The 18383-nt window shown below is 34.2% G+C and overlaps 2 protein-coding genes across 6 annotated transcripts in view; both read left to right on the top strand.

The window, feature by feature from the left end:
• The window catches only part of LOC124434110 (dynein axonemal heavy chain 6-like), an 81556-nt gene that overhangs the window by 15724 nt on the left and 47449 nt on the right, over window positions 1-18383 (top strand). The gene's annotated exons all lie outside the window — the stretch shown is intronic.
• Window positions 46-18182, top strand: LOC124434113 (caspase-7-like). Of its 5 annotated transcripts, none has more exons than XM_046983993.1 (3): window positions 5218-5292; window positions 5399-7074; window positions 9500-10133. In XM_046983993.1, the coding sequence occupies exons 2-3, from the start codon at window positions 5411-5413 to the stop codon at window positions 9765-9767; spliced, it is 1932 nt and encodes a 643-aa protein (XP_046839949.1). In that variant the 5' UTR covers window positions 5218-5292; window positions 5399-5410; the 3' UTR covers window positions 9768-10133. The 5 variants fall into 5 exon arrangements, with proteins under 5 accessions (XP_046839951.1, XP_046839952.1, XP_046839949.1 ...); XM_046983994.1 differs by adding an exon at window positions 17969-18182 and having other exon boundaries at window positions 5235-7074; window positions 9500-9759; XM_046983995.1 differs by lacking the exons at window positions 5218-5292; window positions 5399-7074 and adding an exon at window positions 46-935 and having other exon boundaries at window positions 8674-10133.

Here is an 18383-nt window from a genome sequence, read left to right as displayed (position 1 = left end):
GAATATAAAAGATACGTGTCTGCATGATGCAATTGTTATGTACGCTTAACACAACGAATTCCGTTCATACATTTCATTTGATGACACGTAGGTGAATAAGCCAGTTGAATGACTTTTAGCTTCATTTTTTGTTACCGGATTTCGTTGTCATTAACGCTTTTTAGACGTCTTTTTACTCGTTATTTATTTTCAGTTTGTTCCAAAGATGGCAAACCACTCAAACATGCAATTTTTATTTAAGAAGTATGAAGTTAAAAACGCTTACGTTTTCGCAATAATCAACGAGAATTTTGAAGATCCTGATATTAAGGATCGTAAAGGTGCTCGTATTGACTTACAAAATGTGAAGGCGTTAATGGAAGAATTTGGTTTTGAACCCAATATTAAACTTGATCTGACTAAAAAAGAAATGCTAGAGGTGTTCGATAAAATGAAAGATCCAATATTCAACAACAATGACGCATTTATATGTTTTATATCCAGTCATGGAGAGGGTGAGTACTTTAAAGACAGTAGTGGAAATAATAGACAGAGAGAGGGAGTGTACGGAACTGATGGTGAAATTGTTTACCTTAACGGTCTAGTCGATATACTGGCACGCAACAAATCTTTGAAAGGAAAGCCAATTATTATTATTGCACAGCATTGCCGAGGAGGGGAAATCATCCAGAAAAATGAAGTGAAGAAGAATTCTAGCGGTGAAGTTATCAAGCAGAGTATTCGTACAACCCCCATCTCAATACCATCACATCGCAATGTTTTAATTGCTTATTCCACCGTTTTTAACGCTGTTTCATACCTAAATCCTGACAAAGGTTCATGGCTCATTCATTACTTCATGGAGGCTCTCCGACATCATGATGAAAACATGTCGTTGATTGATATTCTCTCAGAGGTGCATAATCATGTTGCTAGACGTTCTGTCACAAACGAACATGGCTTAAAACAGATGCCTTGCTTTTCGCACAGTCTCACGATGTCTGTATTTTTCAAAAAACCCATTAAAGGAACTGAGGTCTCTTTGCGTCGAGGAGTTCCAACTAGTGAAACCCAACAACATGATAAAGATTCAAACTCCGATGATACCAAAAACCGAGGAGTTCCCACTATTGAAACCCAACAATATGATAAAGATTCAAACTCCGATGCCCAAAAAAACGGAGAAGTTCCCACTAGTGAAACCCAACAGTCTGATAAAGATTTAAAATCCGATGCTACCGAAAACGAGGAAGTTCCTACTAGTCAAGCCCAAAAATCTGATAAAGATTCAAACTCCGATGCTACGGAAAACGAAGGTAATGAAGATGTTTCAAAAACGGAGCGTTTAATCAAGAAAGCTTTTGTTTTTATAATAATCAATGAAGTCTTTGAAGTCTTTGATACAAAGAAACGAGAAGGTGCTCAAGTTGACTTAAGAAATATTCTACAAGTATGCGAAACCTTTGGCTTCGAGAAACATGTGGAAAAAAATTTGAGTAGAGATGAAATGGAGATAATCCTCCAGAAGATAGAAAAGGATGACTTTGATGAATACGATGCGTTGATTATATTCATATCCAGTTACGGAGAACATAATGACGTCATTGGAAAATATGGTCAGAAGATTTCTATTGACGATTTCGTTAAGTCGATGGCCAGAAATCCAACCTTAAATAACTCTGGAGAAAATAAGCCGAAACTTATTTTTTCTGAAAATAGTAACTGCAGTGTGGCTGAAACCGATCGCGGCTTTGCCGTTCCATTGCCTATGCATGCTGACGTTCTCGTCGCCCATTCCAATTTGCTTACAGATAAAACATATCATGACTCTGTGTTTGGCTCGTGGTTTATGCATTGGTTAACAACTTTTTTGAAGGATTTCGGTGACAAAATGTCGTTGACTGATATTCTCACTATGGCAAATGACTTTGTAGCTAATGTTGGTGTGAGAGGCACTAAGGATCAAGTGCCTTGTTTTTCGAGCAGTTTGAGAATGGCTCTCCGTTTTCAAAGAGTTGTGTAAGCCACATAGTTGCGCTTGCACAATTCTAAATATGGAGAAGTTTCATTTATGCACTATCAGTTCAGTATTTAAAATACTAATTTTAATATCTCGACCAATGTCGTCGAGAAATTTTTATTGTATTAATATAGTATGTATAGAATCATGTACACTTAACAATTGAGTAAATAAATGAATAGATAAATAAATACGTTGCACAATACGTAGAGAATTGAAACACTAATACTTGAGACTGCAATATATATTTTTATATCCTTGTATTTTTTTTGTTCATGTTTTGCAAAGTTACATTATAATAACAAGACAGGAGAAATGAAAGCACGAATACAGAAATATTTTAATTAATGACACAGCAGGAAGCTTTCGTCATTTGTTGTCGACAATTTTAATTATTTTATTGATATTGAATATAAAAGATACGTGTCTGCATGATGCAATTGTTATGTACGCTCAACACAACGAATTCCGTTCATACATTTCATTTGATGACACGTAGGTGAATAAGCCAGTTGAAAGACTTTTAGCTTCATTTTTTGTTACCGGATTTCGTTGTCATTATCGCCTTTTTGACGTCATTGGAATATGTGGTAAGAAGATTTCTTTTGACGATTTTTTTAAGTCGATGATCAGAAATCCAACCTTAAATAACTCAAGAGAAAAGCTTATTTTTTCTGAAAATAGTAATTACAATTTTGGTGAAACCGATCGCGACTTCGCCGTTCCATTGCCTATGCATGCTGACGTTCTCGTCGCCCATTCCAACTTGAGTACATATAAAACATGTCATGACTCTGTGTTTGGCTCGTGGTTTACTGTTACTTTGTGTTACACTTTTGGTGACTTGATCTGTGATAAGTAAAGATGAAAGCATGTTAATAAAGACAATAAATCTATTTATTTATAAACTATATCAATTGTAAAGCTAGCCGATTAACTATGAGAACCACCAGCCTTATTGACCACACAGTTACCAATACTCCCTGGTATTCATATTTTGGAATCAATATTTGATATAATTGTTCGTCTTTTGCAATGTTACCACATAAAAGCACAACAGGAGGTAAATAAGTTGAGAGTCATAAAAAGAAATGTTTTAATAAATGGCTCAGCAGGCAATTGTGGTCATTTGATTTTAGGAATTTTATTAATTTCAACCAAGAATCATTTCTATGCAATTTTGTTGAACTATACCCCACACAACGCATTTTGTTTATCTCGGTGAATTGCTCAGATGAACGATGAATTTTTTTTTCACATTTGTTTTCTGATTTTCGGCATTAATCTTTCTCTTTGAAGCGTTGGGAATTTAAGATTTTGTAATGCCTACGTAAGATTGACTTTGATGCAATTTTGGTTATTTAATGTTTTATTTAACAACTTTTTTGACCGTATATGAAAACGCCAGCAGGTGATTTCTGAATGCCAGGTAACATTTTTTGTGTTTTGATTTCGTCGGCAACCATAGTAACTGTTGGGTCGCCTCGAATTTTTATCATGTTTATTGAGCCTGGTATTGAAGGGAAAAAACTTCATCAAATTAGATCTTTCCTTTATAATGTGTTAACGCGATATTCATGACGTTTTTGTTTTATTATTTGTAAAAACTAATTTATTTGGTTGCTGCCGCATTGTCGAACAAATATAAAGGTTTTCTATGTGTGCATGGTCTATGTAAATATCGGTTAGATTTTGCAAAACTGTAAAGAATACAATGTTGGCATGAAATTTAAGCTTAGCAACACCATCTCTCACCTCATTCTTTGAAACATCTTCATTCTCTCCCACCTCAGTCTTAGATTATAACTATAATTGAAGTCATTTCATACGTCATTCCCGCACTAGGGGGCCAGCTCTAATTCCGCCGCTGTTTTGTTTATTCAAAACAAAAATTCTAACTCATGACAATTTCGCACTATCTAGTCTTTGGCGTCTTTACAACGCTTCATACTTTTGCTACTGTAATAGGATCATTTCTCGTTTCGACAAGTTTAAATGTCTGTCAAAAAAAATTTCCTTTAAATTAAATTACTTTTTTTGTAATTCACAATTGCGAATACTTCAGAATTCACCGACATTACTTTCTTGAAAGTAACTTGCTGAAATGACGACTGTCGAAGAGTTCAAAGTAGAGAAGCGTTTAATCGAGAAAGCTTTTGTTTTCATAATAATGAAGTCTTTGATACAAAGAAACGAGAGGGTGCTCAAATTGACCTAAGGAATATTCTACAATTGTGTGAAACCTTTGGCTTTACAAAACATGTGGAAATGAATATGAGAAGAGACGAAATGGAGATAATCTTTAAGAAGATAGAAAAGGATGACTTCAGTGAATATGATGCGCTGATTGTTTTCATATCCAGTCACGGAGAACATAATGAAGTCATTGGAGTATGTGGTCAAAAGATTTCTATTGACGATTTCGTTAAGTCGATGGCCAGAAATCCAACCTTAAATAACTCAAGAGAAAATAAGCTGAGGCTTATTTTTTTCTGAAAATAGTAATTACAATTTTGGTGAAACCGATCGCGACTTCGCCGTTCCATTGCCTATGCATGCTGACGTTCTCGTCTCCCATTCCAATTTGCTTACATATAAAACATGTCATGACTCTGTGTTTCGCTCGTGGTTTATGCATTGGTTAACAACTTTTTTGAAGGATTTTGGTGACCAAATGTCGTTGATATTCTTACTATGGTTAAATTGCTTTGTAGCTAATGTTGATGTGAGAGGCACTACTGATCAAGTGCTTTGTTTTTCGAGCAGTTTGAGAATGGCTCTCCGTTTTCAGAGTCGTGTAAACCACATAGCTGCAATTGCACAATTCTAAATATGGACAAGTTTCATTTATGCACTATCAGTTCAGTATTTAAAATACTAATATTAATATCTCGACCAATGTCGTCGAGAAATTTTTATTGTATTAATATAGTATGTATAGAATCAAGTACACTTAACAAATGAGTAAATAAATGAATAGATAAATAAATACGTTGCACAATACGTAGAGAGTTGAAACACTAATACTTGAGATTGCAATATATATTTTTATATCTTTATATAGTTTTTGTTCATGTTTTGCAAAGTTACATTATAATAACAAGACAGGAGAAATGAAAGCACGAATACAGAAATATTTTAATTAATGACACAGCAGGAAGCTTTCGTCATTTGTTGTCGACAATTTTAATTATTTTATTGATATTGAATATAAAAGATACGTGTCTGCATGGTGCAATTGTTATGTACGCTCAACAGAACGAATTCCGTTCATACACTTCATTTGATAACAGGTAGGTGAATAAGCCAGTTGAAAGACTTTTAGCTTCATTTTTTGTTACCGAATTTCGTTGTCATTAACGCTTTTTAGACGTCTTTTTACTCGTTATTTATTTTCAGTTTGTTCCAAAGATGGCAAACAACTCAAACATGCAATTTTTATTTAAAAAGTATGAAGTTAAAAATGCTTACGTTTTCGCAATAATCAACGAGAAGTTTGAAGATCCTCGTTTTAAGACACGTAAAGGTGCTCTTGATGACTTCCAAAATGTGAGGACGTTGATGGAGGAATTTGGTTTTGAACTCAATATTAAAGAAAATCTGACTAAAAAAAAAATGCTAGAGGTGTTCAAAAGAATGAAAGAACCAACATTCAACAACAATGACGCATTTATATGTTTTATATCTAGTCATGGAGAGGGTGAGTACTTTAAAGACAGTAGGGAAAATAATAGACAGAGAGATGGAGTGTACGGAACTGATGGTGAAATTGTTTACCTTAACGGTCTTGTCGATATACTGGCACACAACAAATCTTTGAAAGGAAAGCCAATTATTATTATTGCACAACATTGCCGAGGAAAGGAAATCACCCAGCAAAATGAAGTGAAGAAGAATTCTAGCGGTAAAGCTATCAAGCAGAGTATTCGTACTACCCCCATCTCAATACCATCGCATCGCAATGTTTTAATTGCATATTCCACCGTTTTTAACGCTGAATCTTACCGAGATCCTGAAAAAGGTTCATTGTTCATTTATTACTTCATGGAGGTTCTCCGACATAATGATGAAAACATGTCGTTGATTGATATTCTGTCAAAAGTGCATAATCATGTTGCTAGATGTTCTTTTGGAAATGGCTTAAAACAGATGCCTTGCTTTTCGAACAGTCTCACGATGTCTGTATTTTTCAAAAAATCCATTAAAGGAACTAAGGTCTCTTTGCCTATAGTAGTTCCCACTAGTGAAACCCAACAATCTGATGAAGATTCAAACTCCGATGCTACCGAAAACGAAGGAGTTCCCACTAGTGAAACCCAACAATCTGATGAAGATTCAAACGATGCTACCGAAAACGAAGGAGTTCCACTAGTGAAACAACAATCTGATGAAGATTCAAACTCCGATGCTACCAAAAACGAAGGAGTTCCCACTAGTGAAACCCAACAATCTGATGAAGATTCAAACTCCGATGCTACCGAAAACGAAAGAGTTCCCATTAGTGAAACCCAACAATCTGATAAAGATTCAAACTCCGATGCTACCAAAAACGGAGGAGTTCTCATTAGTGAAACCCAACAATCTCATAAAGATTCAAACTCCGATGCTACCGAAAACGAAGATAATGAAGATGTTTCAAAAACTGAGCGTTTAATCAAGAAGGCTTTTGTTTTTATAATAATCAATGAAGTCTTTGATACAAAGAAACGAGAAGGTGCTCAAGTTGACTTAAGGAATATTGAAAAAGTGTGCAAAACCTTTGGCTTTACGAAACATGTGGAATTGAATTTGGAAAGAGATGAAATGGAAATAATCCTCAAGAAGATAGAAAATGATGACTTTAAGGTATACGATGCGTTGATTGTATTCATATCCAGTTACGGAGAACATAATGACGTCATTGGAGTTTGTGGTCAGAAGATTTCTATTGACGATTTCGTTAAGTCGATGGCCAGAAATAAAACCTTAAATAACTCAAGAGAAAATAAGCCGAAGCTTATTTTTTTTGAAAATAGTAACTACAGTGTGGTTGAAACCGATCACGGCAGTGACGTTCCATTGCCTATGCATGCTGACGTTCTCGTCGCCCATTCCAGCTTGCTTACACATAAAACATGTCATGACTCTGTTTTTGGCTCGTGGTTTTTATATTGGTTAACTAGTTTTTTGGAGGATTTCGGTGACAAAATGTCGTTGACTGATATTCTCACCATGGTAAATGACTTTGTAGCTAATGTTGATGTAAGAGGCACTAAGGATCAAGTGCCTTGTTTTTCGAGCAGTTTGAGAATGGCTCTCCGTTTTCAAAGAGTTGTGTAAGCCACATAGCTGCGATATCACAATTCTAAATATGGACAAGTTTCATTTATGCACTATCAGTTCACTATTTAAAATACTAATATTAATATCTCGACCAAAGTCGTCGAGAAATTTTTATTTTATTAATATATTATGTATAGAATCAAGTACACTTAACAAATGAGTAAATAAATGAATAGATAAATAAATACGTTGCACAATACGTAGAGAGTTGAAACAATAATACTTTAGATTGCAATATATATTATTATATTCTTTTATGGTTTTTGTTCATGTTTTGCAAAGTTACATTATAATAACAAGACAAGAGGTATGAAAGCACGAATACAGAAATATTTTAATTAATGACACAGCAGGAAGTTTTTGTCATTTGATGTCGAAAATTTTAATTATTTTATTGATATTGAATATAAAAGATACGTCTCTGCATGATGCAATTTTTATGTACGCTCAACACAACGAATTCCGTTCATACATTTTATTTGATAACACGTAGGTGAATAAGCCAGTTGAAAGACTTTTAGCTTCATTTTTTGTTACCGGATTTCGTTGTCATTAACGCTTTTTAGACGTCTTTTTACTCGTTATTCATTTTAAGTTTGTTCCAAAGATGGCAAACAACTCAAACATGCAATTTTTGTGGAAAAAGTATGAAGTTAAAAAAGCTTACGTTTTCGCAATAATCAACAAGAAATTTAAAGATCGTCGTTTTAACCAACGTATAGGTGCTGATATTGACTTCGTTAATGTGAAGAGGTTGATCGAGGCATTTGGTTTTGAAGACAATATTAAACTTGATCTGACTGAAAAAAAAATGCTAGAGGAGTTCAAAAAAATGAAAGAACCAAAATTCAACAACAATGACGCATTTATATGTTTTATATCTAGTCATGGAGAGGGTGAGTACTTTCAAGACAGTAGGGGAAATGATAAACAGAGAGATGGAGTGTACGGAATTGATGGTGAAATGGTTTTCCTTGACGATCTAGTCGATATACTGGCACAAAACGAATCTTTGAAAGGAAAGCCAATTATTATTATTGCACAACATTGCCGAGGAAAAGAAATCGTCCAGAAAAATGAATTGGAGAAGAATTCTAGGGGTGAAGTTATCAAGCGGAGTATTCGTACTACCCCCATCACAATACCATCACATCGCAATGTTTTAATTGCATATTCCACCGTTTTTAAAGCTGAATCTTACCCAGATGCTAAAAAAGGTTCATTATTCATTTATTACTTCATGGAGGTTCTCCGACATCATGATGAAAACTTGTCGTTGATTGATATTCTCTCAAGGGTGCATAATCATGTTGCTAGATGCTCTGTCATAAACGAAGATGGCTTAAACGAAGATGGCTTAAAACAGATGCCTTGCTTTTCGCACAGTCTCACGATGTCTGTATTTTTCAAAAAATCCATTAAAAGAAATGAAGTCTCTCTACCTAGAGGAGTTCCCACTTATGAAACCCAACATTCTGATAAAGATTCAAACTCCGATGCTGGCAAAAACCGAGGAGTTCCCAATAGTGAAACCCAACAATCTGATAAAGATTCAAACTCCAATGCTACCGAAAACGAAGAAGTTCCCACTAGTGAAACCAAAAAATCTGATGAAGCTCCAAACCCTGATGCTACCGAAAAAGAAGAGAATGAACATGTTCCAAAGACTGAGTTTGGAGATGATGAACACGCTTCAAAGATTCAGGTGGAAGATAATAAAGATGTTTCAAAGACTGAGATGGAAGGTAATAAAGATGTTTCAAAGACTGAGCGTTTAATCGAGAAAGCTTTTGTTTTCATAATAATCAATGAAGTCTTTGATACAAAGAAACGAGAAGGTGCTCAAGTTGACTTAAGGAATATTCTACAAGTGTGCGAAACCTTTGGCTTTGAGAAACATGTGGAAGAAAATTTGAGTAGAGATGAAATGGAGGAGAAAATCCTCAAGAAGATAGAAAAGGGTGACTTTAGTGTATACGATGCGTTGATTGTATTCATATCCAGTTACGGAGAACATAATGACGTCATTGGAGTATGTGGTCAGAAAATTTCTATCGACGATTTTGTTAAGTCCATGGCCAAAAATCCAACCTTAAATAACTCAGGAGAAAATAAGCCGAAACTTATTTTTTCTGAAAATAGTAGCTACAGTGTGGTTGAAACCGATCACGGCAGGGCCGTTCCATTGCCTATGCATGCTGACGTTCTCGTCGCCCATTCTAATTTGCTTAGAGGTAAAACATATCATGACTCTGTGTTTGGCTCGTGGTTTATGCATTGGTTAACAACTTTTTTGAAGGATTTCGGTGACAAAATGTCGTTGACTCATATTCTCACTATGGTAAATGACTTTGTAGCTAATGTTGGTGTGAGAGGCACTAAGGATCAAGTGCCTTGTTTTTCGAGCAGTTTGAGAATGGCTCTCCGTTTTCAAAGAGTTGTGTAAGCCACATAGCTGCGGCTGCATGATTCTAAATATGGACAAGTTTCATTTATGCACTGTAAGTTCAGTATTTAAAATACTAATATTAATATCTCGACCAATGTTGTCGAGAAATTTTTATTGTATTAAGATATTATGTATAGAATGAAGTACACTTAACAAATGAGTAACTAAATGAATAGATAAATAAACCCGTAGCACAATACATAGAGAGTTGAAACACTAATACTTCATACTGCAATATGTATTTTTATATCCTTATATTGTATTTTTTCATCTTTTGCAAAGTTACCACTTAAAAGCACAACAGGAGGTAAATAAGTGGAGAGTCAGAAAAAGAAATGTTGTAATAAATGGCTCAGCAGGCAATTGTGTTCATTTGATGTTAGGAATTTTATTTATTTCAATTAAGAATCGTTTCTATACAATTTTGTTGAACTATACCCCACACAACGAATTTTGTTTATCTTGGTGAATTGCTCAGATGAACGTTGAAATTTTTTCATTTGTTTTCTAATTTTCGGCATTAATCTTTCTCTTTGAAGCGTTGGTAATTTGAGATTTTGTAATGCCAACGTAATATTGTCTTTAATGCAATTTTGGTTATTTAATGTTTTATTTAACAACTTTCTTGACCGTATAAGAAAATGCCAGCAAGTGATTCCTAAATGCCTTGTAACATTTTTTGTGTTTTGATTTCGTTGTCAGCCATAAGACCTGCTAGGTCGCCTCGCATTTATATCAAGTTTTTTGAGCCAGGTATTGAAGGGAAAAAACTTCATCAAATTAGATCCTTTCTTTACAATGTGTTGACGCGATATTCATGACGTTTTTGTTTTATTATTTGTAAAAACTAATTTATTTGGTTGTCGCCGCATTGTCAAACAAATGTAAAGGTTTTCTATATGTGCATGGTCTGTGTAAAAATCGGTTGGATTTTGCAAAACTGTAAAGAATGCAATATTGGCATGAAATTTAAGCTTAGCAACACCATCTCTTACCTCATTCTTCGAAACATCTTCATTCTCTCGCACCTCAGTCTTTGAAACATCTTTATTATCTCACACCTCAGTCTTAGATATTAATTATAATTGAAGTCATTTCATACACAATTCCCGCACTAGGGGGCTAACTTTAATTCCGCCGCTGTTTTGTTTATTAAAAATAAAAATTCTAACTGATGACAACTTTACACTATCCAGTCTTTGGCGTCTTTATAACTCTTCGTACTTTTGCTACTGTAATAGGATCATTTCTTGTTTCGACAAGTTTGAAAGGTATGTCTGTCAAAAGAAATTTCCTTTAAATTAAAGTACTTTTTGTAATTCACAATTGCGAATACTTCAGAATTCACCGGCATTACTTTCTTAAAAGTAACTTGCTGAAATGACGACTGTCGAAGAGTTCAAAGTAGAGAAGCGTTTAATCGAGAAAGCTTTTGTTTTCATAATTATGAAGTCTTTGATACAAAGAAATGAGAGTGCCATCACGGCAGTGCCGTTCCATTGCCTATGCATGCTGACGTTCTCGTCGACTATTCCAATTTGCTTACAGATAAAACATAAGATGACTCTGTGTTTGGCTCGTGGTTTATACATTGGTTAACAATTTCTTGAAGGATTTCTGTGAAAAAATGTCGTTGACTGATGTTCTTACTATGGTAAATGACTTTCTAGCTAATGTTGGTGTGAGAGGCACTAAGGATCAAGTGCCTTGTTTTTCGAGCAGTTTGAGAATGGCTCTCCGTTTTCAAAGAGTTGTGTAAGCCACATAGCTGCGATTGCACAATTCTAAATATGGACACGTTTTATTAATGCACTATTAGTTCAGTATTTAAAATACAAACACTAATATCTCGACCAATGTCGTCGAGAAATTTTTATTGTATTAATATATTATGTATAGAATCAAGTACACTTAACAAATGAGTAAATAAATGAATAGATAAATAAATACGTTGCACAATACGTAGAGAGTTGAAACACTAATACTTGAGATTGCAATATATATTTTTATATCCTTATATGTTTTTTGTTCATGTTTTGCAAAGTTACATTATAATAACAAGACAGGAGGTGTGAAAGCACGAATACAGAAATATTTTAATTAATGACACAGCAGGATGTTTTCGTCCTTTGATGTCGACAATTTTATTTATTTTATTGATATTGAATTTAAAAGATACGTGTCTGCATGATGCAATTGTTATGTACGCTCAACACAACGAATTCCGTTCATACATTTCATTTGATGACACGTAGGTGAATAAGCCAGTTGAATGACTTTTAGCTTCATTTTTTGTTACCGGATTTCGTTGTCATTAACGCTTTTTAGACGTCTTTTTACTCGTTATTTATTTTAAGTTTGTTCCAAAGATGGCAAACAACTCAAACATGCAATTTTTGTGGAAAAAGTATGAAGTGAAAAATGCTTACGTTTTCGCAATAATCAACGAGAATTTTAAAGGTCGTCGTTTTAAGAAACGTATAGGTGCTGGTGTTGACTTCGTTAATGTGAAGAGGTTGATCAAGGCATTTGGTTTTGAAGAAAATATTAAAAAGGATCTGACGGAAAGAGAAATGCTAGAGGTGTTCGATAGAATGAAAGAACCAACATTCAACAACAATGACGCATTTATATGTTTTATATCTAGTCATGGAGAGGGTGAGTACTTTCAAGACAGTAGGGGAAATGATAAAAAGAGAGAGGGGGTGTACGGAATTGATGGTGAAAGTGTTTACCTTGACGATCTAGTCGATATACTGGCACAAAACGATTCTTTGAAAGGAAAGCCAATTATTATTATTGCACAATATTGCCGAGGAAAGAAAATAATCCAGAAGAATTATAGCGGTGGAGTTATCAAGTGGAGTATTTGTACTACCCCCATCTCAATACCATCACATCGCAATGTTTTAATTGCATATTCCACCGTTTTTAACGCTGAAGCTTACCGAGATCCTAAAAAAGGTTCATGGTTCATTCATTACTTCACGGAAGCTCTCGTACATCGTGATGTAAACATGTCGTTGATTGATATTCTCTCAGAGGTGCATAATCTTGTTGCTAGACGTTCTTTCTCAAACGAACGTGACTTAAAACAGATGCCTTGCTTTTCGCACAGTCTCACGATGTCTGTATTTTTCAAAAAACCCATTATAGGAACTGAGTTCTGTTTGCCTAGAGGAGTTCCCACTAGTGAAACCCAACAATCTAATAAAGATTCAAACTCCGATGCTACCGAAAACCGAGGAGTTCCCACTGGTGAAACCCAACAATCTGATAAAGATTCAAACTCCGATGCTACCGAAACCGAGGAGCTCCCACTAGTGAAACCCAACAATCTGATAAAGATTCAAACTCCGATGCTACCGAAAACCGAGGAGTTCCCACTAGTGAAACCCAACAACATGATAAAGATTCAAACTCCGATGCTACCGAAAACCGAGGAGTTCCCACTAGTGAAACCCAACATTCTGATAAAGCTTTAAACTCCAGTGCTACCGAAAACGAAGAAAATAAAGATGTTTCAAAGACTGAGATTGAAGGTAATAAAGATTTTCCAAAGACTGAGCGTTTAATCGAGAAAGCTTTTGTTTTCATAATAATCAATGAAATCTTTAATACAAAGAAACGACAAGGTGCTCAAGTTGACTTAAGGAATATTCTACAAGTGTGCGAAACCTTTGGCTTTGAGAAACATGTGGAAGAAAATTTGAGTAGAGATGAAATGGAGCAGAAAGTCCTCGAGAAAATAGAAAAGGATGACTTTGGTGCATACGATGCGTTGATTGTATTCATATCCAGTTACGGGGAACATAATGACGTCATTGGAGTATGTGGTCAGAAAATTTCTATTGACGATTTCATTGAGTCGATGACCAGAAATCCAACCTTAAATAACTCAAGAAAAAATAAGCCGAAACTTATTTTTTCTGAAAATAGTAACTACAGTGTGGTTGAAACCGATCACGGCAGTGACGTTCCATTGCCTATGCATGCTGACGTTCTCGTCGCCCATTCTAATTTGCTTAGAGGTAAAACATATCATGACTCTGTGTTTGGCTCGTGGTTTATGCATTGGTTAACAACTTTTTTGAAGGATTTCGGTGACAAAATGTCGTTGACTGATATTCTCACTATGGTAAATGACTTTGTAGCTAATGTTGGTGTGAGAGGCACTAAGGATCAAGTGCCTTGTTTTTCGAGCAGTTTGAGAATGGCTCTCCGTTTTCAAAGAGTTGTGTAAGCTACATAGCTGCGACTGCATGATTCTAAATATGGACAAGTTTTTTTATGCACTGTAAGTTTAGTATTTAAAATACTAATATTAATATCTGGACCAATGTCGTCGAGAAATTTTTATTGTTTTAATATATTATGTATAGAATGAAGTACACTTAACAAATGAGTAACTAAATGAATAGATAAATAAACACGTTGCACAATACATAGAGAGTTGAAACACTAATACTTCATACTGCAATATGTATTTTTATATCCTTATATTGTATTTTTTCATCTTTTGCAAAGTTACCACTTAAAAGCACAACAGGAGGTAAATAAGTGGAGAGTCAGAAAAAGAAATGTTGTAATAAATGGCTCAGCAGGCAATTGTGTTCATTTGATGTTAGGAATTTTATTTATTTCAATTAAGAATCGTTTCTATACAATTTTGTTAAACTAGACCCCACACAACGAATTTTGTTTATCTCGGTGAATTGCTCAGATGAACGTTGAAATTTTTTCATTTGTTTTCTAATTTTCGGCATTAATCTTTCTCTTTGAAGCGTTGGTAATTTGAGATTTTGTAATGCCAACGTAATATTGTCTTTAATGCAATTTTGGTTATTTAATGTTTTATTTAACAACTTTTTTGACCGTATAAGAAAATGCCTGCAGGTGATTCCTGAATGCCTGGTAACATTTTTTGTGTTTTGATTTCGTTGGCAGCCTTAGTAACTGCTGGGTCGCCTCGCATTTTTATCATGTTTATTGAGCCTGGTATTGAAGGGAAAAAACTTCATCAAATTAGATCCTTTCTTTACAATGTGTTGACGCGATATTCATGACGTTTTTGTTTTAATATTTGTAAAAACTTATTTATTTGGTTGCTGCCGCATTGTGGAACAAATGTAAAGGTTTTCTATGTGTGCATGGTCTTTGTAAAAATCGGTTAGATTTTGCAAAACTGTGAAGGATGTAATGTTGGCATTCATGAAATTTAAGCTTAGCAACACCATCTTCCACCTTATTCTTTGAAACATCTTCATTCTCTCCCACCTCAGTCTTACATATTAACTATAATTGAAGTCATTTCATACAGAATTCCCGCACTAGGGGGCTAACTTTAATTCCGCCGCTGTTTTGTTTAATCAAAACAAAAATTCTAACTGATGACAACTTTACACTATCCAGTCTTTGGCGTCTTTATAACGCTTCATTCTTTTGCTACTGTAATAGGATCATTTCTTGTTTCGACAAGTTTGAAAGGTATGTCTGTCAAAAGAAATTTCCTTTAAATTAAATTACTTTTTTTGTAATTCACAATTGCGAATACTTCAGAATTCACCGACATTACTTTCATGAAAGTAACGTGCTGAAATGACGACTGTCGAAGAGTTCAAAGTAGAGAAGCGTTTAATAGAGAAAGCTTTTGTTTTCATAATAATGAAGTCTTTGATACAAAGAAACGAGAGGGTGCTCAAATTGACTTAAGGAATATTCTACAAGTGTGCAAAACCTTTGGCTTTGAGAAACATGTGGAAAAGAATTTGAGTAGAGATGAAATAGAGAAGAAAATCCTCAAAAAGATAGAAAAAGCTGACTTTGGTGCTTACGATGCGTTGATTGTATTCATATCCAGTTACGGAGAACACAATAACGTCATTGGAGTATGTGGTAAGAAGATTTCTATTGACGATTTCGTTGAGTCGATGACCAGAAATCAAACCTTAAATAACTCAAAACGAAATAAGCCGAAACTTATTTTTTTTGAAAATGGTAACTACAGTGAGGTTGGAACCGATCACGGCAGTGCCGTATCATTGCCTATGCATGCTGACGTTCTTGTATCCCATTCCAATTTGCTTAGAGGTAAAACATATCATGACTCTGTGTTTGGCTCGTGGTTTATGCATTGGTTAACAACTTTTTTGAAGGATTTCGGTGACAAAATGTCGTTGACTGATATTCTTACAATAGTAAATGACTTTGTAACTAAAGATGATGAGATAGTTACGAATCAAGTGCCTTGTTTTTCGAGCAGTTTGAGAATGGCTCTACGCTTTCAAAGAGCTGTCTTAAGTGAAAGGGGGTCGTTGCATCATTGCATGAAGGGTAAATAAAGAATTAATGTTTAAAATGCATTAGTTAAGCAAATGACTAATTCATATTTTTAAAGGAACTAACTGTGCTTGATAATTTTAACAATTTTTCATTTGTATTTTAAAAACAATATGTAGAATTTGTTTGTATTTTCCAACGTCCTTACGTGACTGAATGACATTCTATATTCGTATGAAAGTTAGAGACAGCTTATGATTTTCTTCTTCTAAAAGGAGAATCGCTTCTCATTTTCGTTGACATGCTGCAAATTGTAAATACTATACTCATTTTATGTGTAATTTGATTATTTAAATTAATAAACTCTCTGGGCAATCGATGTAACACTTAATTAATCTCTCGATTTTGTAATTAGTTTTAAATTTATTTTCTTCTGTATGCTTTTCTACGTAAACTACAACTTCTAAAGGCTAGAATGGAAAGCAATTTGTTGTATCAACAATATATAGACCACCAATGACCAATGCATCAACTGATTTCTTTTAGGAATTTAAGAAATTTATCAAAGATATTGACAATGACAATAAAGAATTTTATACTCTTGGTGACTTGAACTGTGATAAGTAAAGATGAAAGCATGTTAATAGAGAAAATAAATCTATTTATAAAATATATCAATTGTAAAGCTACCCGATTAACTATGAGAACCACTAGCCTTATTGACCATACAGTTAGCAATACTCCTTGGTATTCATGTTTTGGAGTCAATATTTGATATAATTGCTCGTCTTTTGCAATGTTACCACATAAAAGCACAACAGGAGGTAAATAAGTGGCGAGTCAGAAAAAGAAATGTTTTAATAAATGGCTCAGCAGTCAATTGTGGTCATTTTATTAATTTCAACCAAGAATCATTTCTATACAATTTGTTGAACTATACCCCACACAACGCATTTCGTTTGTCTCGGTGAATTACTCAGATGAACGATTAAATTTTTTGTTCATTTGTTTTCTGATTTTCTGCATTAATCTTTCTCTTTGAAGCGTTGGGAATTTAAGATTTTGTAATGCCTACGTAAGATTGACTTTGATGCAATTTTGGTTATTTAATGTTTTCTTTAACAACTTTCTTGACCGTATAAGAAAATGCCTGCAGGTGATTTCTGAACGCCTGGTAACATTTTTTGTGTTTTGATTTCGTTGGCAGCCATAGTACCTGCTGGGTCACCTCGCATTTTTATCATGTTTATTGAGCCAGGTATTGAGGGCAAAAAACTTCATCAAATTAGATCCTTTCTCAGTTGTAAAGAATACAATGTTGGCATGAAATTTAAGATTAACAACACCATCTCTTATCTCATTCTTTGAAACATCTTCATTCTCTCCCACCTCAATTTTTGAAACATCGTTATTATTTCCCACCTCATTCATAGATTTTAACTATAATTGAAGTCATTTCATACATAATTCCCGCACTAGGGGGCTAACTTTAATTCCACCGCTATTTTCTTCATTTAAAACAAAGATTCTAATTGATGACAACTTTGCACTATCCAGTCTTTGGCGTCTTTATAACTCTTCCTACTTTTGCTACAGTTATATGATCATTTCTTGTTTCGAAAAGTTTGAAAGGTATGTCTGTGAAAAGAAATTTCCTTTAAATTAAGTTACTTTTTGTAATTCACAATTGCGAATACTTCAGAATTCACCGACATTACTTTCTTGAAAATAACTTGCTGAAATGACGACTGTCGAAGAGTTCAAAGTAGAGAAGCGTTTAATAGAGAAAGCTTTTGTTTTCATAATAATGAAGTCTTTCATACAAAGAAACGAGAGGGTGCTCAGTGTGACTTAAAGAATATTCAACAAGTGTGCAAAACCTTGTATGTCCAAAAGAATGGCTCTCCGTTTTCAAAGAGTTGTGTAAGCCACATAGCTGCGATTGCACAATTCTAAACATAGACAAGTTTCATTTATGCACTATAAGTTCAGTATTTAAAATACTAATATTAATATCTTGACCAATGTCGTCGAGGAATTTTTATTGTATTAATATATTATGTATAGAATCAAGTACACTTAACAAATGAGTAAATAAATGAATAGATAAATAAATACGTTGCACAATACGTAGAGAGTTAAAACAGTAATACTTGAGATTGCAATATATATTTTTATATCTTTATATGTTTTTTGTTCATGTTTTGCAAAGTTACATTATAATAACAAGACAGGAGGTATGAAAGCACGAATACAGAAATATTTTAATTAATGACACAGCAGGAAGTTTTCGTCATTTAATGTCGACAATTTTAATTATTTTATTGATATTGA

This window comes from Xenia sp. Carnegie-2017, unplaced genomic scaffold (genome assembly GCF_021976095.1).
Source record: "Xenia sp. Carnegie-2017 unplaced genomic scaffold, XeniaSp_v1 HiC_scaffold_14, whole genome shotgun sequence".
Classification (NCBI taxonomy): Eukaryota; Metazoa; Cnidaria; class Anthozoa; order Malacalcyonacea; family Xeniidae; genus Xenia; species Xenia sp. Carnegie-2017.
Note: the sequence above shows the minus strand (reverse complement) of the source record. Positions and strands in the feature narration are given on the sequence as shown.